The sequence below is a fragment of the Nymphalis io genome, chromosome 25 (assembly GCF_905147045.1).
Source record: "Nymphalis io chromosome 25, ilAglIoxx1.1, whole genome shotgun sequence".
NCBI classification, from domain to species: Eukaryota; Metazoa; Arthropoda; class Insecta; order Lepidoptera; family Nymphalidae; genus Nymphalis; species Nymphalis io.
This window is the reverse complement of record NC_065912.1, coordinates 1874469-1899852: the sequence shown is the minus strand read 5'-3', so window position 1 is coordinate 1899852 and position 25384 is coordinate 1874469. Positions and strand designations below refer to the sequence as shown.

The 25384-nt window shown below is 33.8% G+C and overlaps 2 protein-coding genes across 4 annotated transcripts in view; one reads left to right on the top strand and one right to left on the bottom strand.

Moving 5' to 3' along the window:
* Nucleotides 1–17524, bottom strand: part of LOC126778130 (G protein-coupled receptor kinase 2) — a 66276-nt gene extending 48752 nt beyond the window's left edge. For both annotated transcript variants that reach the window (XM_050501535.1, XM_050501536.1), the window contains exons 1-2: nucleotides 17045–17524; nucleotides 5346–5441 (exon numbers count right to left, since the gene is read on the bottom strand). In XM_050501535.1, coding sequence (XP_050357492.1) covers nucleotides 5346–5441; nucleotides 17045–17096 — 148 coding nt within the window. In that variant the 5' untranslated portion in view covers nucleotides 17097–17524. The remainder of the gene's footprint in view (nucleotides 1–5345; nucleotides 5442–17044) is intronic.
* Nucleotides 17525–18313: 789 nt separating this feature from the next.
* On the top strand, nucleotides 18314–24140 carry LOC126778090 (uncharacterized). Of its 2 annotated transcripts, none has more exons than XM_050501461.1 (3): nucleotides 18314–18595; nucleotides 21152–21308; nucleotides 21394–24140. In XM_050501461.1, the coding sequence occupies exons 1-3, from the start codon at nucleotides 18400–18402 to the stop codon at nucleotides 24113–24115; spliced, it is 3075 nt and encodes a 1024-aa protein (XP_050357418.1). In that variant the 5' UTR covers nucleotides 18314–18399; the 3' UTR covers nucleotides 24116–24140. The 2 variants fall into 2 exon arrangements, with proteins under 2 accessions (XP_050357418.1, XP_050357419.1); XM_050501462.1 differs by lacking the exon at nucleotides 18314–18595 and adding an exon at nucleotides 20439–20489.
* The last annotated feature ends 1244 nt before the right edge of the window (nucleotides 24141–25384 follow it).

Sequence of the window (25384 nt, the reverse complement as noted above, 5' to 3'; positions counted from 1 at the left end):
ATGTGTCTAATTTCACTGAAGTTCTGCCACATGTGAATTCTACCAACCCGCATTGGAGCAGCGTGGTGGAATAAGCTCCAAACCTTCTCCTCAAAAAGAGGAGAGGAGGCCTTTAGCCCAGCAGTGGGACATTCACAGGCTGTTACGGATATTAATTAATTAGTAATTTTGAGGAAAATTAAATCTAAATGAATGCAAATTTATTTTTCTTTTCACAGAAAAGCCCTGTAGCCTTACAATCAATTTATTATCATAAAAACTCTTCTCTTATATTCAAAATTTATCCAAAACGTCTTTCCTGGAGCCGAAAATTGTCTGAAATATTATACTAACCATAATTAAAATAAGGGGTGTACCATCGAAAGGTTATAATGGAGTTAAAATTTGGCACACGGCTACGCTTTCATATCATAAGATTTCCCTCCAAAGGATTTTTGATTTCAATATTTTTCGAGATACGATTTCATCAAAATTAGTTTTTACAAACTATTTCAATACTCAACTGCCTAAAACTCAGCGGAAGATCTTCGAAATTCTGAAGTTTATCCAGATATAATAAGTACCGAATCTGTCTCTAAAAATTTGTAATGTTACATAAGGTTTTATATAAAGTTACAAAGACAAGATTTATTACATTTAATATCGTTATGTAATAAAATACAAATTCCGTAGGTAATTTGTTAGGAAAAAAAATGTAAAATGAATTTCTTATAGACAGCCCTGAGCCACCCCACGCGTGTAATAAGTAGAGGCATCCTACTTGAACGGTAGGGTGACTATTAGTCGCGATTATCATGACACTCTATTATTAGCTAGCTTTACCTAAAGTTAGGTTTTACAACGATATATAACTTCCACATAATTCTATAAGAAAAAAACTCAACACTTTAGCAACGCACACACACATATATTGATATATGTAAGAATGTATTTTATTTAATATTATATAAATTTAAAGAATACAAAAAGTCTCAAGAAAACTTAAATTAGAGCAGTATAATATTTAAATTAATACAAATGGTCTCAGGTTTTTAAATAAAGATAACAGAAGTTGAGCCTTGCTTTACAGTACAGTTTGGGTAACAAAAAAATCTAACCAGAGATATTGACATAGTAATAAAACGAACTCGTAAGACATTAAAACACTCGTTTCCTTTAATTACCACTCAAACATAACAAACGAAAATTCCTACGAATATTCAAAATTTGTGGTCACCTTACATCACCGTACCCGGCATCGTTTGTGACTGGAAATGAACGCGTTTACCATTTAATTGTTATTTACGTACAAGTATTTCACGTCGTTTCTTTCCTTCGACGATAGATGACTTAGCCTTAGTATTTATGGGTTTAATATTTCAATTTTAAGCGGCGTCACACTTTGATGTCGGTATGCTTATATTAAAAGAGCTGGATCGTGGAGTTGACAGATGTAACGTTATTTCAGCCCGCTTTAATAAGTGTGTCAGCATGCCCTGTTTTATCTGACAGCGTCGCGATCAAGGGTTATGGAGTTACTTCGTTTGTTCTTATATACTTTGTTAGCATTATGAGACAGTTTTCATTGACGACAACGACCTTGTGGGTTAAGCAGTACAATAACGTTAATAATATTTTTACTGTCTGGTAAACTTTATATTATATAAAATTACGTATTTAATTATAAATTAACTGTAATATTAACGGTAATGATAGTTCAGGGAACTCTTAGACGGTTGCACGCAATCATTTACCCTACCCCCAAGTATCAATACTTCGCATTGTTGTATATATTTTGTGTGTCGTTTCTGGAAAATTATATTTTTTTTAATAAAGAGCAACTATTCGGACGAGGGACATACCTTACCTAAGTTGGTGGCGCATTGACGATGTAATATCAATTATTTCTAGCGCCATTGTCTATGAGCGATGGTGACCATCATGTGGGTCATTAGTCAGTCTGCCTACCCATAAAATAAAAATATTTAATTTCTCATTACTTTTAATTGAATCGATTGGTTAATGAATCCTTTAACGTGCATTGCTTTAATTTATGTAACAAAACAATGAAATTAAATTATACAATTGTTTTTAAAGAGATAGCGTGTTGGCTTTTTATTAATGACTAGTTTTCGCCCGCGACTTAATCCACGTTTGTGGTGTTAGATACTCCTTTATGTAAAATCACATTTCAATCAGTTGAGCAGTTAAGACGTGTAAACATAACAAACTCACTCTCTCATTTATAATATAAGTTAGGATAGTACTTTTGCTAATATATTCGTCGGTTTTCTACAGAATATATTTCGGAGAGTGCGCCCAGGAACTGTTTAATTTGGTTCCTCCGTCACCATTTTATCACAGAACTGCGAGGCACCGTAAAGATCTGCACCCGTACGTTGTTGACGTATCTAAGACACGTACGAAACGATTTGCTTCCTCGTTTCTGATACGCACCGCTAAGATCTGGAATACCATCCTCCCGACCTCCGTTTTCCCCACCACCTACAATATGGGTATCTTCAAGTCTAGAGTGAATAGGCATCTTCTAGGCAAGCGCGCTCCATCTTCGACTGTGTCATCACTTTCCATCAGGTGTGATAACAGTCAAGCGCTAGCTTATACATTTAATATATATATATATATATATATATATATATATGTATATATATATATATTTCTATTATAAATATACGCTTTCAATAGATAGAATGTATGAAAAAATCCACTTGAGTAAACCAATGTCTCGCTGATCATAGTATCATACGCACACTTAATATGCACGTGACATTTGAATGAGAGAAAATGGGACGCCATATTGTCGTCGTTTTCTTTTGTGTCTCTGCTTTCTTTGAGCCAGCACGAGTCACGGGATTGAGTTCAAATTTCGCCTTTATATTGATATACATAAGAGTCAGTATTAATCGATTGTTTCGTAAGATTAAATGTTCAGTCGATTCTTTTAAATAAATTTAAATATATTTAAATTTATTTCAATTTATTATGTTTCAAAGTATTAATGTAAATATGACGTATTGTGTAAGGTACAAATTACATATCTAGATTTATATAAGCGACTCATCATATATAACTCAACACGATATCTCCCAAGCTATACGCGCCCGATTGACTTGAAATTTGTCACAGTTACTCCTTCCCCGACGTAGACGGTTACTAAGAACTGATTTTACGTAAATCCTATCCAAAATACATTTTTCTTCTTATCTACCCGTGCTAATCCCAGATAAAGTAACAGCCTGTTAATGTCCCACTGCTGGGCTAAGGCCTCCCTTTTAAGGAGAAGGTTTCGAGCTTATTCCACCACGCTGCTCCAATGCGGGTTGGTAGAATACACATGTGGCAGAATTTCAATGAAATTAGACACATGCAGGTTTCCTCACGATGTTTTCTTTGACTGTCAAGCACGAGATGAATTATAAACACAAATTAAGCACATGAAAATTCGGTGGTGCTTGCCCGGGTTTGAACCCACGATCTTCGGTTAAGATTCACGCGTTCTAATCGGGGATGATTAGCATACTAGCTAATTATGTTCATAATCATATGAACATAAATGATTTATTTACGTATGGTGTTATATGTTCGTATGTCTGTTACCACAACACGCAAAAACTACTTGATCTAATTACGTATGGTGGTAGCCGATTCTTTGGGTCAACATATTGAATACTTTTAACTGCACGGAACTATCTCAAAACTTAAAATGAAAACAGGTTCGAGCAAAAATCATGTCGCTAATGTCGTTAAATATTAGTATAAATTAAGTTAGTAACGTACAAGTGTTCTACCTCCCTTACAATTATTAGGTTTTAAGATTGTTCATAAATAAGAACATGTAAATGTCCCACTGCTAGGCTAACCTTCTCCGTTTGAAAAGGTTAAACTATTTCAAAGCGCTAAAATATTCGGATTGATGGATATGCAGAAATATAATAAAATATATAATTATAAAAAGTAATATATATATAAGTTAAATTTGTATTATATATATATATATATATAATACAAATTTAACGCGGGAAGTATAAGATAAACGAGTTATGGCTCATCCTAAAAGTAATGTCCACTATTCGGATTGAAAGAGTCCTTCACTGAATGCCATTACATTAAACATTATTAATAAACTCTAGGATGAACATTAATAAGACTTTATCTTATTTTATGTGAGAGCCGGTTTACATTAGATCCGACTGACAAATGTAACGTCCCGTCATATTATTGTAAATACGAAAGCTATGTATTACGTTAAAGCGTCAATAACGCAACAATTCGGTGGAATAGATAGGAATATTATTAATTTCTTAAAAAACAGGCATTGCTAACTTTTTTTATAAAAAAGGTATACATCAACAGGCCAAATCATTAGAGGGACCCGATAAAATCGACAACAATTAGTGTTGCCACTTTTGTCGCGAATTATCATTTAAGGTATTTAAAGAGCGTATTAAAAAAAGGAATCGCACTGTATAACTAATTAGGAAAAAGCAATAAAATAAAGATAAATCCGATGAGACGGCAATTCGACAAGCTTGGAAAGAGTTCAAGCGCAGGACCAACGTTTTACGTGCTTTCCGACGCACGGGAGTGTACACACTTCCAACTTCCAAACTCCGGGCTGCTACTGAGAATTTTCGACAGAAAAACCCAATAACTTTTATTGGCCTGACCTGGGATTTGAACCCAGGACCTTCGGGTCTGCGGCCTTAAATCTAGCCACAAGACCAACGAGGCAGTCGTTAAGTACAGTTACGACAAAGTGTGACAATTTGTTAGTAGAACTGACCCTCAGCTTGAACTGTCTCTTTAAACGGCACTCCGTAATGCTTAGCATTTATAGCGTTTACAGGAATAGCCAGTGTCGTATAAGCGTTATATTTCAACTGTTAATGGTTATTAAGGGAACGGCGGTTGAACAAACTTGTTAAGACGGTGTGACTTGGATATGACCTAGGAATGTTATCTTAGAAATATCAGGGACACTGCGATCTCCTTATGTCCGTTACTAAATGGTAATTACATTAAATATATAATTTATTCGTTAACTTAACATGTCTAAAAATGCAAATAACAAACGTAAACAATTTACATTCTATTATCAAATAGAACATTTATATATACATATATACAATAAAGTACGATATAATATATAAAATTTAAATATATTATAAAAAGATATGATTTGATTTTTTTTTTGTATGTTCGTTTGTAATGGATAACACCAAAAACTACTTAACCGATTTTAAAAATTCTTTCACTTACATGCTCCATTATCAGCGAGTGACATAGTAATAGAAAATACTTACTAAGATCAAGATTATGTGATGAACTTAGAACAAAGTACTTACCTATTTTTGTTTTTATATCTAAACATTGCGATATGTGAGGGAATTGTAGGATCTTCCGCCATTTCTTGCTTTTGCCCTTGTTGCTATCGGAACCGCCTGAGGACAAACGTACACGATTAATATGTATCTTTATTGCCTTTACATACGTATAATAATATATAACTATATAGTAAGAAAACAACATTATACATATATAACAACATTGTACATTATAATTAAATTTAAAAAAAAAACAAATGAAATTTAAATTTAGAAGTTGTTCGCGATAATATTTTTAAATATGTTATTTTTTTAATGCCTATTTGTGTTGTATGCCATATTGTAAATAACAAATTCAGTTTATAGAAAACTAGGGAACAGGTTTTCGTAGTTACACCACGGTTATTTATCGAACAAGTAATGTTAACTTTAGTTTTTTATTTTACTTATAAATAATATCTTGTCAGTCTACTTTAAAACATCAAATCAAATGAAGAAAAAACATTATTCTGTGGAGAAAATTAGGGCTTATTATACTCTCTCTCTCTCTCTCTCCTTAGACATGTAAATAAGTTGGATAAGGACATTGACAGACACATGCAGAGAAATATATACATATATATAATATCCGTAACAGCCTGAGAATGTCCCACTGCAGTTCTGAAGGCCTCCTCTCCCTTTTTGAGGAGAAGGTTTGGAGCTTATTCCACCACGCTGATCCAGTGCGGGTTGGTAGAATACACATGTGGCAGAATTTCAGTGAAATTAGACACATGCAGGTTTCCTCACGATGTTTTACTTCACCGTAAAACACGAGATGAATTATAATCACAAATTAGGCACATGAAAATTCAGTTCATTCATGCTTGCCCGGGTTTGAACCCACGATCATCGGTTAAGATTCACGTGTTCTTATCACTGGGCCATCTCGGCTTTTTTATATATATAATATAACACAAGTATATTACCTGTGTATTATTCGTTGCTTATTAGCTTTTATTATAATGTTTTAATTAAAAACAGCGTATATTACCGACATCACAACATCTCATATTTAAGACTAGTATGAAGAAAAATTTCTAATTTTTTATTTTACTAGTGTAAATAAGTTCTGAGTTAACATTAAAATATTATACGTATAACTGCATTGTATTTTCAAGGGCTGTCAGATAAAACCCATAAAGGAGTAAAAAAAAATCACGAAATGTCCTCTACTCTAACCTTTACATTTCTTCGTTATTGAGACAAAAAGTAGATAATTAAACATATTTACAAATAATCGACGGGTGCCCCATCGGGATCTTATATAAAACATTTTCGTTTCCTTTTTATTACAATAAGCTTTAAAACGCTTACTGCATTTTCTTTACCAATTTGGATCCAGTTCTACTTCGAGGTAATGCAACCGATATCAATACGATCTTGTAAAGGCTTTTCGTGCATAGTATAATTTGGGACCAAATATGATGTTTATTAAAATTACATTTCCAGAGATTAAAATACTGACCCTCACATCTCAATACACTTATGTAATGTATTTTCGTAAAAATATAACAATTCCCCTAGAAATTGTGACGTTCATACTATCAATACACGGAACATGTATTATCTTACTAGCAGTATACATTTTTTATATAGGTAGGCCGACGCGCAAATGGAGCACCTGATGTTATGTGGTCACCACCGCCCATAGACACTGACGATGTAAGAAATAATAACGATTCCTTACATCGCCAATGCGCCACCATCCTTGGGAACGCAGATTATGTCCCTTGTGCCTATAGTTACACTGGAATTAGTAATTCTTTCGCTTTTATAAAAGGATCCTAGAAAAGTATAGAAAGTGTTACCACAATACACCCTCGAGCTACAAAATAATCGCCTCAAAGCAGTTTCAAATAAAAAAAAAATTGTTATAAAAAACAAAAACTGTCATCGATTTCCTAGTCTGACCTATCTGAGTTATTTCTTTCCGAACGTTATTTTTCCGAATTTGAAATTTAGTTGTAGCCCAACGTTATATAATCTACATAACCATCAACAGAGTATATATGGCATAAATAATCATAAAACCATTTGAATCTGACTGGTAGTTCTGGCACTACAAAGCTTTGTTATATCGAAATTTCCGACTCTATTATATCAAAATAGATATATAGATTCAGGTTACGCAATGCATTGATTTATAATTGAAATAAATTTTAACAAGAACTGAATCGCCGGCCACGAGTCGGTCACAACTGGAGCGCAATTAAACGCTAAATCTTGTTAAGTCACTTCACACTGACCGAAAATGCTTTCATAAATGTTCATTTACGTACATAACATGACATTATTCATTGCGTTCCATTTTCAAATATTATGATATTTTATACCATAAAATTAAACGAGATTCTTTTAACAAAACAAATTATATCTACAATCCGAGATTGAAATCGATTTTAGATATGTACTCATCGATAGACCGATAAAAAAATATTTTCATTATATGTTGTATGTAAATTTATATGTTTATATTCTAAACTACATGTATATGCCAAATTGTCAAACAATTTTCACTCAAATTCACTAAAAAGGTCCTTTGAAGTTAAGTGTCCTAAGTGTCATTGGAAAACTCCTAGTACCGTCGAAAATTATTTCAGTAAATAGGTTTTTTTTTTAAATTAATTTTATTTATTGTAATAATTTGTCTAAGATATGATGATATAATTTTTCGTTGATCGACATAACCTTTCGTCGTCAAAAATAGGTTTTATTACAACTTATAAATTAAAGTTATGATACAAAAATTATATTACTAATCTACGAGCGGACATTCAAAGATATTTATAGAAAGAAGATCGTGTAGCTAACCATCGTTACTTATAAATTACTACATATTCGGATATATTATATATATTTTTTGTTAAGTCTAGATATTTCACCCATTGATAATTAAACTAATTTAGAATAATTATTCCTGCTTCCCCCTTCCTTCTTAAGTCCACGCGAGCTGGTTCTCGATGTCACCGCCTAACTGTGACATCAATTCCATCGCGAACAAAGAAACAACTCCTTTCTTTGTCGCACTTCCAAAAAATGGAATTCCTTACCAGCTTATGTGTTCCCCTCCTCTTACAACCCGGGTTCCTTCAAACGAGGTGTGAAGAGGCATCTTGCGGGCCGGCAAGGCGAAAGCGGCTAGTGCAGAACGTTTTTCCCGTCTGTACTGGCCGTCGTCGCGTTTGGACTCTACTACCACTTACCATCAGGTGGAGTAGAGTCATTTGCCCTCCCGGCGAATATAAAAAAAAAGAACTCTCAATTGGATAGAGAATAATAAAGGTTCATTTGGCGCAAATAAACGTATATTATGATAACAAAAAGCAGCAGCGAATAGGGTTTAAGACGCAAGGTTTTCCGCAGCGATAAATCCTGATCGTGTGGAATGCCTAACAGGCGATTGAATTAAGACTTAAGTTAGCTTACCCGGCGTATAAATAACACTACAAATCCATATAAGAACTTAATACAGTAATTAAAGTTCCTTAAGTGTCGAACCGCATCAAATCACACCATTTTCATTTAACACGAACGTGTCAATAAATGTTATTCCCAGGCGTGCAAATTTAAAAATCGAAATTTAAAAAAAAAACACTAAAACGGCAAATGTAATTATACCTTATGAGGATTTTAAGGTTGACGTCAATCGTTTTGATTTAATGTTGCTTAACTTAATAAAATCCAATAAAGAAAAAGAATTTGGAACACTTATTTAATAACGAAGAATTTGTCTTGTATTTGGTTGGAAAATCGGTGTAATTCGGATGATCTGTCGCTGGTATATCTACCAACCCATTTGGGAGTGGAGGCAGCGTGATAGAATAAGCTATATATATATGAATCTACTGGTGATAGAGCTTTGTGCAAGCTCCTCTGGGTAGGTACCACCCACTCATCAGATATTCTACCGCAAAATAGCAGTACTTGGTATTGTTGTGTTCCGGTTTGAAGGGTAAGTGAGCCAGTGTAATTACAGACACAAGGGACATAACATCTTAGTTCCCAAGGTTAGTGGCGCATTGGTGATGTAAGCGATAGTTAACATTTGTTACAATGCCAATGTCTGGGCTCGTCGTGTTCTACAAAGAAAAGCTCAAAACCTGGGCTTTTTAAGGGATGTTACTCATAAAATAAAAGTACCGTATCGTCATTGGTTTAATCAAATTTTTAAATTGTTAAAATTTGAAGTACCAACTCAAATATTAAAATACACTTAGACAAACACGTTCTGCCACGCTAAGCACATACGTTTATTATTTATGCAAGGTCATATTTTCATAACGCTAAGTAGATAATACTTAATCACTTTGTTAATGCAAATCTAGACAAAAACAGTTATTTATTTGTTTTCTGGTTGTTAAGGCGAGAACACACACGCCTGTTACTTGAATTGTATTGCATGCCATCTAGTTAGCTACTTTCATGTGTATATATTGCATGCCTGTATCTAGCAACAAAGTGTACAACCTTTTTTTTAACGCTGGAAAAACGCGTTACGCGTTTCCCCCACGGGAACAGTGGGGGGGGTATATGGGGCTCGCCGGTGTCCAAGGCGCCGAGTGCGCTCCGAACATCGGAATACCCACTAAAAAACCAGCGGTACCCTTTCCGTCTTAACGAGGAGCGCCACGGGATCGCTTTCGCTTTTATTTTCGCTGAAGAAACGCTTTGACGCGTTTCCCCCACTTGAATTGGGGGGTATGTGGGACTCGCCGGCACCGAAATCATGCGCCGGAATATCCACTAAAAAATCAGCGGTACCCACACCGCCTTTTCGAGGGGCGTCACGTATACCATACATACTACCGTAACGCCCCGACGGTTGGCCCGCCTCTGCAGACCTCCAAATCCTAGGAGGTTCTCGGAGTGTGTGCAACCTGCACAACATTTGATTTACTAACATGCAATATTAGGGATAGCGGGGGTGGCTGTAGAACCGAAACGTGTAAACCGACGCGACAGTTACACGCTTCACGAAAGTAGCAGACCAAATTTTCTTCTTCTCCTTTTTTCTCTCAATATTTTCACCAGACATTCCACTGCTAATAGCGACAATGATAATACTTAATTAATACATATGACAATATTTAATTAATTTTATATGCGTTCCATTGAAAAGCTTAAAACAGTAGGACACTTAGCTCCGAACTGGGTCCTACTGTCACGTGAACTGGCTTGTGTATACCTCTTGCAAGTAACAGGCATGCAAGAAAACAAATAGCATGCAAGTTAGCAATTGTACTGGCCAGTTACTTGCGAATGCCGTTAACTAGCATGCACTACTGCTCCGTTTTACAGGCATATGTGTCACCGCCTTAACCCGTCCGCTTTGCTAGACGTCATTTAAGATATAAGAATTATTTTAAATATTTATTTCAGGGTGGCAGACTAGTTACAAACAGGTGTCAAATTTGCTTGTTTGAATTAAAAAAATAAATCGTAAAACGTATCTGTTATATATATATATTCCAATTTTTTAGTGGCTTTGTTTATTTATATAATACAGGTTGGCGGACGGGAAAATGGGCCACCTGATGGTAAGTAGTCACCACCACCCATAGACATAAGCGCTGTAAGAAATATTAAGCATTCTTTACATCGCTAATGCATCACCAACCGTGGGAACTAAGATGTTATGTATGGGTTTCTTGTCGGATCTTCTAGGAAGGATCTATGTTCCGAAACGGTGGTAGCTTCACATTTAATATTGACCTGTAAAATGACGATTCATAGTGCTTGCAAAAGCCGACTCGATTTGATAGCACGAATTAGTCGTATTTGTTTTAATGTATCATATAATTTGACCCCAAGTCGTAAGACTTAAAATTCGTGTCTTAAAAGTCGTAAGACTTAAGTGAGAAAAAAAACTTAAAACCATTTACGGCCATAATCTAACATTTAGACTAAGGTGTTTTTAAAGCGTCAACGTAATTTTATACGAACTATTTACTTTAATATGAAATAGTCGATCTGGCACTCCTTTTCGAGTCATTGACATTAAAATATATTTATATTAAAAAAAAAATTAACTAGCAAAAATCTTTTTAATCTAATCCATGTCATAAAACAAATAACATTAAATGTTACATTGTATTGTAACCAGTAAAAAATATGTACAAATTTTCAATCATCAATGTGGAACCGAACCGAAAAATTCTGACAAATGTTTCACCGATCTGCACTGGAGATGCGTACTGGAAAAATCAGTCTCCTTAAGAGGAGAGCTTTTTAGCCCGCAATTGAGCATTTAGGGCCTGTTTTAAGTTACATGTGTCATAAAAAAAACTTCTATTTAATAATTAGGTCATAAAATGTAAGTCGACGTAAAAACATACGCGACGAAAAGGTAGCACGATTATATATTATAAGTGATACTATTGTGCGACATGAAGTTGGAGAGAAAAATATGACAAAACTGAAATAAAATCATGAAGATAAAAATAAGGTAGCCGATTGCACTTGGAGCTATATATAACGTATTTTTTTTTTATAGAATAGAAAGGCGGACCAGCATATGGGCCACCTGCGAATCACTGCGCCACGAACCTTGGGAACTAAGATGTTATGTCCCTTGTGCCTGTAATTACACTGGCTCATTCACCCTTCAAACCGGAATACAACAATACCAAGTACTGTTTTGCGGTAGAATATCTGATGAGTGGGTGGAAACCCAGACGAGCTTGCACAAAGCTCTACCACCAGTAAGTTTCCCGACAGCGTCGCCGCGCTGCGACTTTCTATACGAGTCGCGTTCCTCTTATTGCTCTATGCCAGAAAACTTAGTGTCAACAAAACTACATTTTTTTAAACTCAATCGGATAAACGATGCTTAAGCGCATACGGTACGATCAAAGTAACATTCCATTTTATATAATTACGTAGCAGACTGGAATTCATTAATTGGAGACGATATAATTATAATGCTAAGTTTTGTAGAAGGTTTTATTCTTTGGTCGAGTGGGTAGCTTATTGGACTGTGAATCCCGAGGTGCAGGATTCAAACCCAAATTTTGTCCTATAAAAAGTTATATATATATGCATACTCAAAACACACATATATAATGGGGTATCTACGCAAATTACGCTTCTTTAATCTTTTACCATACATTTATTATTATCATTTTTTCTTGGTTTCAAATTTTTTGTGTTTATTAGAAATATGCAATTATATTTTTAAACAAGATCGTTTTCATATATTTAACGTTTTCTCTCTCTCTTTGATTCTCTCTATCTGTCTTTCAACCATAGAATCGAAGTTATATATTTACGCCCGCAACAAGAATAACTAGAATAAAACATAACTTAAATATATTTTTGTTTTCGATGTAGAATAACCGTTATATATTCAAAAACACTAACGCTAAGCCCTATCACCAATAAATAAAGTTTATTTTAATACACTTTTGTTTATTTATATTTATTTATTGCGTTGCATTTTCTAGAAATGCATGAAACCAGTTGATCGGCGCCATGAATGCTAATTAAACAAGTTCACGCTTGTCGCCATCCTTAGTTAGTCAATTCACTTGTTTTCAATTAATTATTTAGGCGTATAGGGAGTGTTGTTATGTGAACAATTTTAATAACGGAATTTCAGTCTGAACTTTTAATGTACCGTTTACGACGTAAAAAAGAACTTCATATAAGTATATACAAATTCGAAGTTGTGCGAATGTTATTCTGGCGAGCTTTTTTTTCTAATGTTTAAACTTTGACAAAGGTCTTACTACATTTTGCCAAAAAAAATTTAATTATCTTATATTTTAAAATAGGGAGGTTGGCAAGCAAAAGGACTACATCTAATGGTAAGTGTACTTTCGTAGAAAATGACACTGTTAGAAACAAATCACTCCCTACACTGTCATTGCGCTACCACAAACAATGGGATTTACAATGTTAAATGTATTTCTTGTGTCTGTAATTACACTGACTCTTGAGCCGAGAGTGCCGAGTGGTTAGAACACGTAAATCCTAACTGAATATTGCGGATTCAAACCCGGGCTAGGACCACTATGTTTTCATTTGCTTCATTTTATGCAATAGACAATTCAACAAACAAAATTGGAGCAGCTCGTTGGCTCAAAACCTCAAGATCGGCTTTCCTTCTCCTTCAAATTAAAACACTCGTAATACATAAGCTTACGGTTATTAATGTTTTAAAAAAAATTAAAAGAAGAAGGTGTTAACAATCACACAGACCGGCACTATGCTCATAAGATTTTGGGTTTTATAGAGATATATTGTATATATGTGTTACGTTTATATGTTATGTATGAAATATGATATCGTCACAGCTAATTTCATAAGACGCTAGTCTTATGTATAATAACATAATAAAACCTCATTTAAGTGTACATTAATTTTGATTCAGTATTTGTTGTTGTAAAAAAGCCGAGATGGCCCTGTGGTAAGAACGCGTGAATCTTAACCGATGATCGTGGGTTCAAACCCGGGCAAGCAACACTGAATTTTCATGTGCTTAATTTGTGATTATAATTCATCTCGTGCTTTACGGTGAAGGAAAACATCGTGAGGAAACCTGCATGTGTATAATTTCACTGAAATTGTGCCACATGTGAATTCTACCAACCCGCATTGGAGCAGCGTGGTGGAATAAGCTCCAAACCTTCTCCTCAAAAAGAGGAGAGGAGGCCTTTAGCCCAGCAGTGGGACATTCACAGGCTGTTACGGACGGATACGGATTTATTGTTATAAAAATAATAATGTGTAAAAATGACCATAGTTACAGGTATTAAAAAGTAGGTATATAATTGGATAACAAATACAATAAACAACAAGTTCAATAAACTTTTGTTTTTTTTTTTTATCCAAAACATGTGACATAATGCATTAGAACAATTTTATCTAAAGTGGTTTATGTAACTGTCTAACCTTTAAAACTGATAAGGAACTAAATATATTATGGTTATTATAAAATATTTGTCATCCAAATACATAAGTCTATAGAGAAATATTATTAGTTACATGACCAAATTTAAAATAAGGAACCACTTTTTTTTAGCCTTACGAGCGTGGGCGCTGGATGTAAGTGACCATTACTTATGTACACTGATAATGCAAGAACTTTAATTCACTGTTTTCACTGTCAATGTTGTCAACAATAAGAATTAATATGTTATGTATACTCACAAAAGGTGGTAAAGCTTTATGAGCGCCCATTTGGGTAGGTACCACCCACTTATCTATTATTCCATCGCTAAAACAGCAGCCCTTTCCATTTGAATGGTATGTGAGCCAGCCTAACTTCAAACACAAGGCCCATAACATATTAGTTATCAAGGTTGGTGATGTATTGGTGATGTAAGGAATGATTACATCCCCAATGTTTATGGGCGGTTGTGACAATTTACTAGTGTTATTTAAAAAAAAATGTTTTTAATAAATTCAGTTAGATTGTACAAAATTATACATTGAAAGATTTTGAAGGGTATACTAAATGATATAAGATTTAGATAGTTTATAATTTTTCGGTTTGTTAAGTTAGTTAAAATGACAACATATACTAAATAAATACTAAAAACAATATGCACGATTATTTTCTTATCTATTTAGATTAATTAATAAAAACTAACAGTCCTCTGTAACATACATACATATAAACTGATAAATATGTTACAAATCTTATTTCATTAAATAAAAGTTTGTTTGTTGTCTATTTATTAATATGACTAAGGGTCCGTTCACACAGACCGGCTCGGAGAGCATCGGCCTGCTTTTTTCTTTTCACACAGACCGGGTCGTATACGCTTGGAATTGGCCGGAGCGGAGCCGCCAACTATTTCACATCGACCGGCTGGAAGAGATCTGAAAGCGGGTGCGGTTGCGGTGCGAGCGAGAAAGAGCACGCAAGCGGAGCCGGTCGGCTCCTTTTATTACTTCACACGAAGCGCGTTCAGGCATTTTTAATGACAAAAAAGGTGCAAATGCAAAAATAAACTTTACTACAATCACTCAAAACACTGTTTCCAACGTGATAAAAATCTGCTCTCCTCTCCGAGCCGGTCTGTGTGAACGGACCCTAATGTTATAAAAACTTTGATAACAATAACAAAGATTGCAATGAATATTTGCTAAGAATTTGCAGTATCTGTATTTGATAAAATTTGTTTTATTATATAATTTTAGTTATATAATGTCATTTATTTTGAGAGAAAAAAAAATATTTCTATATTTGATTTTAATTAGTACAAAAAATTGAAATTCATTCTTGTCTTTTTGATAATTTAAAGTAACAATGCTTATATTATAATAATATCATATACTAAAACTATGCTTTAAGCTTACATTGATTTTAAATAAGGCTACAGGAAATTAAGAGAGGTCACTATTAATTATGTACTAATAAATAAGTTTGTGCGGTCTTACTTAAAGTGAAAATATTAAATATATTTGCTGGTTCTAGAATTTATATCCATTTCTTAGCACTGGCATAGAAGACAATAGAAAGAACCCATCGAATCCCAATATTAGGTTAAGATAATTACCAACTGCCAAGCTGTATGAAAGTATTTTAAAGAGGCCTAGCTTATTTCATCTTTGTAACCATCTAACAACATAGACATAGCTTCCGAAAAACATAAGCTAAACCAATTACTAACATGTATTTGCCTCAATCCAACATTGATTTACTAATCAAATATTAGTGAAATTATTCTATTTGTACTTGAAATACTTTATCGTTTAAAAATAGTTTTTATTTGTTTCATACATCTTTTATTCTATACACTGGTTTATTTTTATTTTTTATTATTACTTAAGCTGATCTCTCTTTTTGTCATCAATGTTTTGACATTCGTAAATACATAGCATTATTTAACTAAGCACCCATTAAAAAAAAAAAATAAGATATGTTGCATATTATTAATAAATAAAAATGGGATTTTAGTTATAATAAATCTTTAGCAATTAATTATAACGTTGTATTGACACCAATACAAGGAAATTTGCGATTTGTATATATTTCAAATGAACAATGATTTATCCTATGTAGCAAATATAATTATTTGTGATATGAAAAAATAATTTAATTTAATAATTTGTTTCTTTTATGAAAATGTTTGAAGAACATTGATTGTAAAATCTATTTTTAATATTCATCTATATTTAAATACACAATACCATATAGTATTACAAAAATGTATATGATTGCTAAGAAAAAGTTAATTTTATTCAGTTTTATTTTATATTAAGTCCAAACTGGACTATTTGCCAACGTCAACTAAAAAAAAAATCATACTTTCAACATATTTCAATTTTTCATAATTCTAATTTTGCAATTTTAAGCACACTATCTAAATAGGACCATATGATAATTTATCAGGTATATAAATAATAACATACCTATAGACGTAAATTATATTTCACAGCTGATTACATACAATTATGACTAATGTGTAATGTCTAATGCCCGGCCGTTTAAGATTTATTTACCTTTCGGTTGAAGATAACCACTATTACGTGCATACAGGACTCTATTGATCAACTTTATTAATATATATTAAATAACTGATTATTAGGTCATTCAACTATCCCTGTTTACAAATTGCACGGTAAACAAGATTCACGCACGACTTCATACCATTTTGAATAAAGAATCCCAGAGTCGCTCATGAATAATAATTCGCAAAACTAATTTAAATTGTAAATTACAAACGTACCCTCTCTGGCTTTCAAGTAGACAGTGTTGGCTACGATATTTTCTAATTCCATCAGTTCCAGTGTGGCGGATTTTAAAGTAGACCCTCCGGAAAACTGGTATCCGCCGTTGCGGCCGATCTGCCGCCTTCGCCGCGTGCAAAAAGCCGCCCATCAATGAATAACGCGCGATCTTACACAGAACTTACACTGCACAACATCAGCTCAGTCACTCTATAGTAAACACTGATAAACAGCCGCGGGAATAGCACAACCCTTGAAACAGAGACACGCAACGAACACGATTCACGATCTCTCACAGGGGTGTGACGGGTCGTAACAGAGCTCGCATTTCAGTTTTTTATCTGCAAAGAGTTAACTTTACTCGTTTAAGTGATGAAAGTAAAATAAGCCGGTCGGTTTCTTTCAGTTTCTCTGTTACGCAGAACACGCCCCGGGATCGTATCGTATAGTTATTGACGACGAATAGCGATACGCTACAAATGACCACAACCGCAAGCAAGGTACGGTACAACTCCAGTTGCCATGATCTAATTTTGTATGCTACTATTATAACATAAAAAAAATGTATATATATATATTTTAATTAAAATATTCGTAATGTATTACATTACATAACCTATAATTGATTTTAAAAAGTTCATAATAAAATTAGACGTTAATAAATTATTTAGACAAATTAACCCTGAATTAATAGTTAAAAAAATTCTGAACGCGAATTTGCCGTACCGTTATATTGCCCATGTTGTGTATTTTTATGCTGTCTCTTTTAATTTGGTACAGCTTAAATTTAATGTGATAGCTTTAAAAATCAAATAAATAAAATAAATTAAAACTCATACTTCTACTAATAATAATAATAGTACTATTTACTAATGTCACCTAATGCGCCAGGTAGAAAGATACTTTTTCGGTTTTTTTATTTAACTGATTGGTTTTACATGGAATTCAACTTTTAAATTGTATGGGTTAATTTTGTGTCAAATGAGTACAGATTATAATTCACCTAAATTGGGAGTTTTCTATTGTAAATGGCAATAATGAATATGTCAGTTCAAAACAATTTTGCCAACATTAAAGATCATTTCGTTTTTAAACATGAAATAGTTAAACTAAATAACTTTAATATTATTTATACATTAAAGATTTGCAATACCATTGCATGTAATGCAAATTGCTTAAATAGGAAAATTTTAATATTTACAAATAGTGTAATTCATTTTTTAAATCATGTTTTTTACACTATTTAAAGTTTTTAAATAAACGTCAAATATCAGCTGAGTTGCAGCATGTCGTTCACGTGTTTTTAAAATTGTGATCAATATATGTAATTATCATCTGTCTTTAAAATTTTAAAATGACATCGAATTCTTGTAAAGTTTGTGATGGAACAGATATGAATCTTGTCGATGGCTACTACTACTGTGTGGAGTGTGGCACTCAAGATGTAAATGTTAGAGAGACTGTTGTGGAGCAAACAGTTCTAGCTGATGGTACCTTCGCACATACCACAGCTAAGAAGATAACTACAGCTTTGCAAGAGACAAATGAAAGTATGTTAAATAGAATTTTTATTATAAATTTATCTTTTTTATTAGTATGTTAAATAAAAATTGTTCGTCCTAATAGTAGACAAATATTTACTTAAAAGACTTTTTGTATGAATATTTAAATATAAGCGATTGCAATATTTAATAGGTCGCTACCATAGTGGGAACAGCGACTTGCATATGTGAATAAGAACCGATAAATATTTTTTTCTTAAATAATGTTATTATTGAGGCTACATATTCTCACGAAAGCTAAAGACTTAGAAACTGGCTTCTTCGGCTCATCACTCTCTCACTTAACTCATGACAATGGACAGCACCTTTGCTCGGTCATACACTCCTTTAAGTCTATTTTTGTGTGAACATTTTTTAAAGCAAGCATACTCCAACATTCTGGACCTTATCATTGCTTAGTAGCCATATTCATCATCAAGCATAGCTTACATTTATTATTTCTCTCTTAGTCTCTTGGCTCCTCTTAAGAAACATCTACTACCTGTATGGTGATGGGTGCCTTTTATGAGACCTGTGACCTAATTACTTAACTGCTTAAACCGGTTTAATAAAATCTTCTAGAAATAGGATGGTTTGTAAAATGCAATAATCCATAATAAAACAAAGACTCTTCTCCTAGTCAGTATTTATTTAAGAAAATAACCTTAGAATTGTATTATTTTTAATATTATTTTACTCATCAAGAATATTATGACCGTAACTGTAACAGCCTGTAAATGTTCCACTGCTGGGCTAAAGGCCTCCTCTCCCTTTTTCGGAAAGAAGGTTTGGAGCTTATTCCACCATGCTGCTCCAGTGTGGGTTGGTGGAATACACTTGTGGCAGAATTTCAGAGAAATTAGACACATGCAGGTTTTCTTACAATATTTTCCTTCACCGTAAAGCATTATGACCATTAATAATTGATTCGTGATGATGATGATAATAATGATTTTATCAATATATGCATGTAATGTAATTATATTTTATTAATTAGTATTTTACTTCGTACCACCCAATCATTACAATATTCTACTACTAAACAGCACTATTTATATAAAGTATTGTTTTATTCTGGTTTGAAGGGTGAAGGAGTCAGAGTGGTTTTCCTATTCAACTAACAGAATTTCCATTCTTCTAATAGTACTTATGGACATATTTAGAAGAATGCATAAAATGTTACAAAATTTGCTTAAAGATACCTTTATTCACATTTTAAGGTAGTCATTGTTAAATAAAAACAATATATTTAAATAAATTGGTCTTTTCATATAGAAAATTAAAAATAGCTTGAACAGGTATTTGCTGTTTCAGTAAATAATCTCGCCCAGAATATTTCGGGTCTGGCAATAGCTTAGATTTATTTTGGCTCATGCCATAATTACAGTACCGTGTTTTAGGCAGTTCGTAGCTTGCGCCTTTTGTATATCCGGTCGTCTCTTACTGCCACTGGTCTATGATAGTAAGGAAATAGGGAGACTACTTGTGTGTAGAAACTTGTGTACTATAATTTCTTTTTTTCCAATAGCAAGTCTCTGAAACTGGTCACCATAGTCGAAATTATCTCAAGACTACATCATCACTTTGAATTAGTGGTACTTCCTCTTGCTGTTAAAACTCCGTGTATCATATCTATGGCACAAGGTACATTCTTTTTTCAAAGTGCATTTCAGTCAGGCGCCCATGTTCTACTATATATAGCTCCGAGCGTGATCCTATGTAAATGTCTATTCAAATTATTGCTGACTAACCACTATAGAGAGCTTTCTTTCAAAAAAGTTACACTGGATGTGTCTTCCTCAGGGTCGTCTCCATATCTTAATCTTCTATCTTCAGACAAAATTGGGATTCTCTTCTATCTTCGTCAAAAAGTAGCAAAATTGGATCGATTTGAAGGGCAATGGTAAGTAATTTCATTCTGGGAAATATTCCCATCTTCCAGTAGTATAAATTCTTCCTTTAATGGATTTCAAGCTCTACAACGAGCTTGTCGCATTTCTGAAATTTGGTGCTCATCTCGGTATAAGTCTAAGTAAGATTTCGATTAATATGTCGTCCCTAGCATTTTTTTTTTTTGGCAACCTTACCCTTTAAGTCTTCTGTACTTTCTAGAACGCCGATATCGAAAATCGAAACTTGAAACTGTAACTCTTTTTAATTCAAGTTTTACATTAACATCACTTGGTTGAAAATTTATAAATTTTTGAGTTTCCAAATAGCCGAGAAAAACAAATGAAGCTCGGAAATGCTTCTACGTAATCGATATTTCTACGTAATCGCTTACAGCCTTACCTTGTAAACGTTGCTTAGCGACTGTTTAGATAAATACTGATTTATCTCTTTCTCTGTCAGTTTTGAAGAAAAGACAAGACAAGTAAGAAAGAAAAAGACAAAGCATTAAGTTTAACTAAACAATGCCAAGCAACGTTTATATTTTATAAATAAATAAGGCCGTTAGTTGCAAAGCTAATATAAATTGCCATGCCAAGTACGTAACAAAAACATAATAAATATTATTTATCCCTTTGAAGAGTAGATATAATTTTTTGTTTTTAATTGTTTCAGTGAGTCCAGAATGGAACAAATGGCATGCTTACAACTTTATTTTAGCCGGATTGACAGAGGAATTGTTGAACTTGGGAGCTGAACCCAGCGTGAAGATGGCAATACTATGGATTTGGACAAAATACATTAAAATGTTTCAAGTGAAAGAAGTTGACAAGTGAGTGTAATTTTTTTCTGTAAATTTGTCTTAAATTTAAACAACATATTTACAGGCTTCATTAACGAACATTTTTTTTTTTCAGGAACAAAAGTCAACTCGATAACGAAAGTTTAAATGAAACAATAAATTCTGTCGGAAAAGAAAAAGCTAATAATGCAAATTCAGATGAGTCTGATAATGAAAACGACAAATCTTCAATCGCCAAGACTTCTCATAATAAAAATAAAAAAACAGAAAAATTTCGACGTGACATTAAAATTGTAACAAAAGGGACATTGTTAACATTAATATATATAGCATTAAATTTAGATAGAAGTGACATCCAGCTATCCCATCTGCTGAGGTTCATAAAAGAGGGTAGATTAAGTTTGTATAACTGTACAAAGTATGTGCCAGATGAAATAAACACAAAGTCCATCCCGCATTGGAAGAATTTCATTCTGTGTCAAAACGAATATACCCCAAAAATTATTCGTACATTAGCGATGACTTTCTTCAAACGTCTCGATCTAGGTGTTCCTCTTGTACCAGATTTGAATAAAATGATCACTAACTATGTCAAGGAATTATGTTTACCGTGTGAATTTAAAACTTTAGTAGTATCGCTCATGAATCTCATGCCATGCGACTTTTTAAAACTGGATACTAGGACTAAGCAAACATTAGTTCGCATACCCGATTACGAAGGTGTTTGCATGTCTTATATCCTGGTAGCTATGAAAATGTGTTTCGGTTTAGATTCTCAATATGAATTGAAAATATCAGATCAGGTTGATAAAATCAATTATGAACAGAACTATTTAAAGTCTTACAAACTCGGTTCATATTCAGACTCAACAGAGAGATTATTCTCATTTCAAGATTGGTATCAGTTTTTACTATTTAGAAAAACCATATTGTGTAAATATTACTTACCAATGGCAAGATTATATAAACTGCCAGTTGAAGATTCTGTGTTAATGGAACATTTGAATGAGAGAAAATCAAGGACTATAAAGTTAAGTGATAATGTAACGATGGACATCATAAACAAGATCACAGTCGAAAAAACCGTATCATTTATTCCTAAAAAAGAATTCCACGCCACTTTAACACCTATGTCTGCGTATACGGAAGTTATATTAGAATACTTACAAGATCCGGACCTGCGATTACTTCTCAGCGAAGATTTCACTCAATATTCTCTCAAATACGCCGTTAAGGATTTAAAATTTCCTGAAAAATATGATGACGCTAATAACATTATTCAGGGTGTTAGCGAGAACAATAAACGTATAAATCCTTATATAATTGGAACCTTGAAATCATCCAAAGGGAACACTACTATGGTATTCGTTAGAAATTGTGAAAATAAACACTGGTTAAAAACCAAACCACCTACAACAGATCACGTTACCAAAGAAGAAATTAATATCAATAATGATAAAGACAGTGATCATGGATACGATTCTTACGCAGAATGCACACCCTTTGAAAGTGATGAAACAATGAGTGACGACTCAAAGGGGAATATTAAGGTGAAAGAAGAAAATGACGTTGAACTGTTAGACGAAGAAGATGAAGGTATTTGTATATTTGATGACGATTTTAGCGACGTGAATGATTTTCAAAAAGATAAAAAAAACTATACATTTGAGGATTCGAAAAACATTGCCGAATTTCGAAATGATTACGTAAACGATTTTCAAGATAGTAAACTAGATTTTAACGACAGATTAAGTGAACAAGGCTCTATCAACTCGGAAGACGGTTATTATAATCCGAACACATTTGACAGAAATTCAATTATAAAGAGATTAATAGAAATGGCTTGCAGAAAATATAAAATACCATTACCAAGGGAAAAACTGCCAGTTTCGAAAAAGCGAAAGAATATATATGAAAATCAAGAGGCTGGTGAAACCAAAGTAAAAAGGAAGAAAGTTGATGTGTTAATGGGTCAAAGCGAATCGAAAGGTTCAGTTAAAGAAATAATTGAAGAGTATTATAAAAGCCTAGAAAACGACGTGTTAGAAAAAATAACGGAGCATGTTATACATAACCAAGAAAATCAGGAATTAGCAAATAATGAAACATTTGACAATAATCAGTGTGATAATTTAGAAGATACTAAAATAGAAATTTGCGATAGTAAACTAGAAGAAAACAATATCAATGAACATGATATAGATGATAAGAATTCGTCAGTTATAAGTAGCATTCGTCCAAATATAACAATAAATAATACAATATCAGACGAAGATGAAACCACAGAAGACGTAATGCCAAAAACGCAATATAATCCAAAATTCGACGATTCAACTCACCATATCGAGCAATTATACTTAAAAATGAATTCAGGCATAGAATTTAATTATAGTTTTAAATTCGAGGATGATTCAGAGCTTGTCGAGATAATTGATAAGACAATAGAAAACTTTACAATTAGTGAATCTAAACAAAATGAATCAAAACATACAAACAGCGACAGTGATTCTGAAGATGATATACCATTAAGTGAAATTGCAAATGAAAAATTATCACGTTTGGAAAAAAATAGTAGAAAGCGTGTTAAGCGTGAAAATCTCGTTACTAATATAGAATTAGAAAAGTTCAATTACTGGACGAGACATTACAAATCACGAGCCGTTACCCGCAGCTTGGATATGAGTGAAAAATTTGATATTGAAATTATGGAAAACTGTCCAAAAAGTTTCGTCTTTGTGATACGCGAATGCGCCGCTATTTTAGACTGTACGACCTTTCGTCTTTATAAGTGCATGCAGAATTTAGAAGAATCGTTATTAAGTTTTTCTGATAAATAGATCACTTTTATATTTAAGCACTATTTTTTTTAAATACAATCATGCATATGAATATCAGTATTAACAAATTTTAAATTTTGTGTTTATAAAACATATTTTGAAATAAGTGCCCATACTAATATGTTGATACTAAGTTTTATATGTACATATATAGTGAAAATGATCATTGGTTATGATGTTTTTAACTTCACCTAGTACTATGTGTGGGTTATGTCTTAATGACAAATTGATCAGGAATTTAATGCTGATGTAAATATAATCTAATATAATAATTGTAATTTAGTACATGGACTAAATAAAAGCTTGTTTTAAATTAAATTAATATTTTTATGTATCACGGTGTGCCTCGGTTGTATTTTGCACAGTTCCTATATAGAATTTTTTTACTTCATTGTAAATGATTCGCTGGTATGAAATGTGTATGAAAAATTATATTTATTTATGAAAATTTACTTTTTGACTTTTATTCATGATCTTTTGCGCCAAAATGATAAAATTAAGTTAAATTGAATATTATTTACAGATGATACAAAATATTTAATTCATGATTCAATTAAGTGATTAGTTTCATTCTTCTCCCCAGTCTTCTTCGGCGGAGCAGATTTGCAGCGGCGTCCTCTTCCCGCTCCCGCTCCTTCTGCGACATTACATTTTCACAGAAGGAGACCATTTCCGACTTCCGAACATCGCGTTGATGATGCTCGGCAAGGAGAGGCCAGAGAAAGCCTCTGAGGCCCCCACGCGGCACACTCCGTCAGGGTGTGTTGCGCCGTGTCGGTTGGCGCACCACACGCGTGGCAGGAAGGTGACATTTCCCGCCGTGCTATCTTGTGCAGGTACTTACCGAAGCAGCCGTGCCCGGTAAGTACCTGCGTTAACCTAAACGAGAGCGTGCCTCGTTTTCTTTTGACCCAGCGATTTAAGTGGGGGCGTACCGCCTCCACTGTCGCCAGGCCCGCTGTGGGGGACCTCAGGTCTTCCTCCCATCGGGCTTGCTGGGCTAGAGCCCTGATCCGCCCGACATCCGCCGACCCTGGACGGTCGCCGCGGTCTCTCGCCTCGTCCCGGAAGCGGTACACCTCTGCGAGCACCTCCGCCTGGAATTCCCAGGGCGGATCGTCCGCGAGGAGCGTCGCCGCTGTCCAAGACACTGTACGATACCCTCTTATCGCTCTTACCGCTATGACCCTCTGCGGCCTCCGCAGGAGGGCCCGGTTGTGAGCAGTGAGCGCATCGACCCATATCGGGGCACCGTACAGTGCCATCGAC

Bases quoted from the DNA above. Each gene is read 5' to 3' on its own strand.
- LOC126778090 (XM_050501461.1), top strand. From the start codon at position 18,400: ATGACATCGAATTCTTGTAAAGTTTGTGATGGAACAGATATGAATCTT. The intron at 18,596-21,151 runs GTATGTTAAATA...TAATTGTTTCAG, and splicing joins TTTGCAAGAGACAAATGAAA to TGAGTCCAGAATGGAACAAA. The intron at 21,309-21,393 runs GTGAGTGTAATT...TTTTTTTTTCAG, and splicing joins CAAGTGAAAGAAGTTGACAA to GAACAAAAGTCAACTCGATA.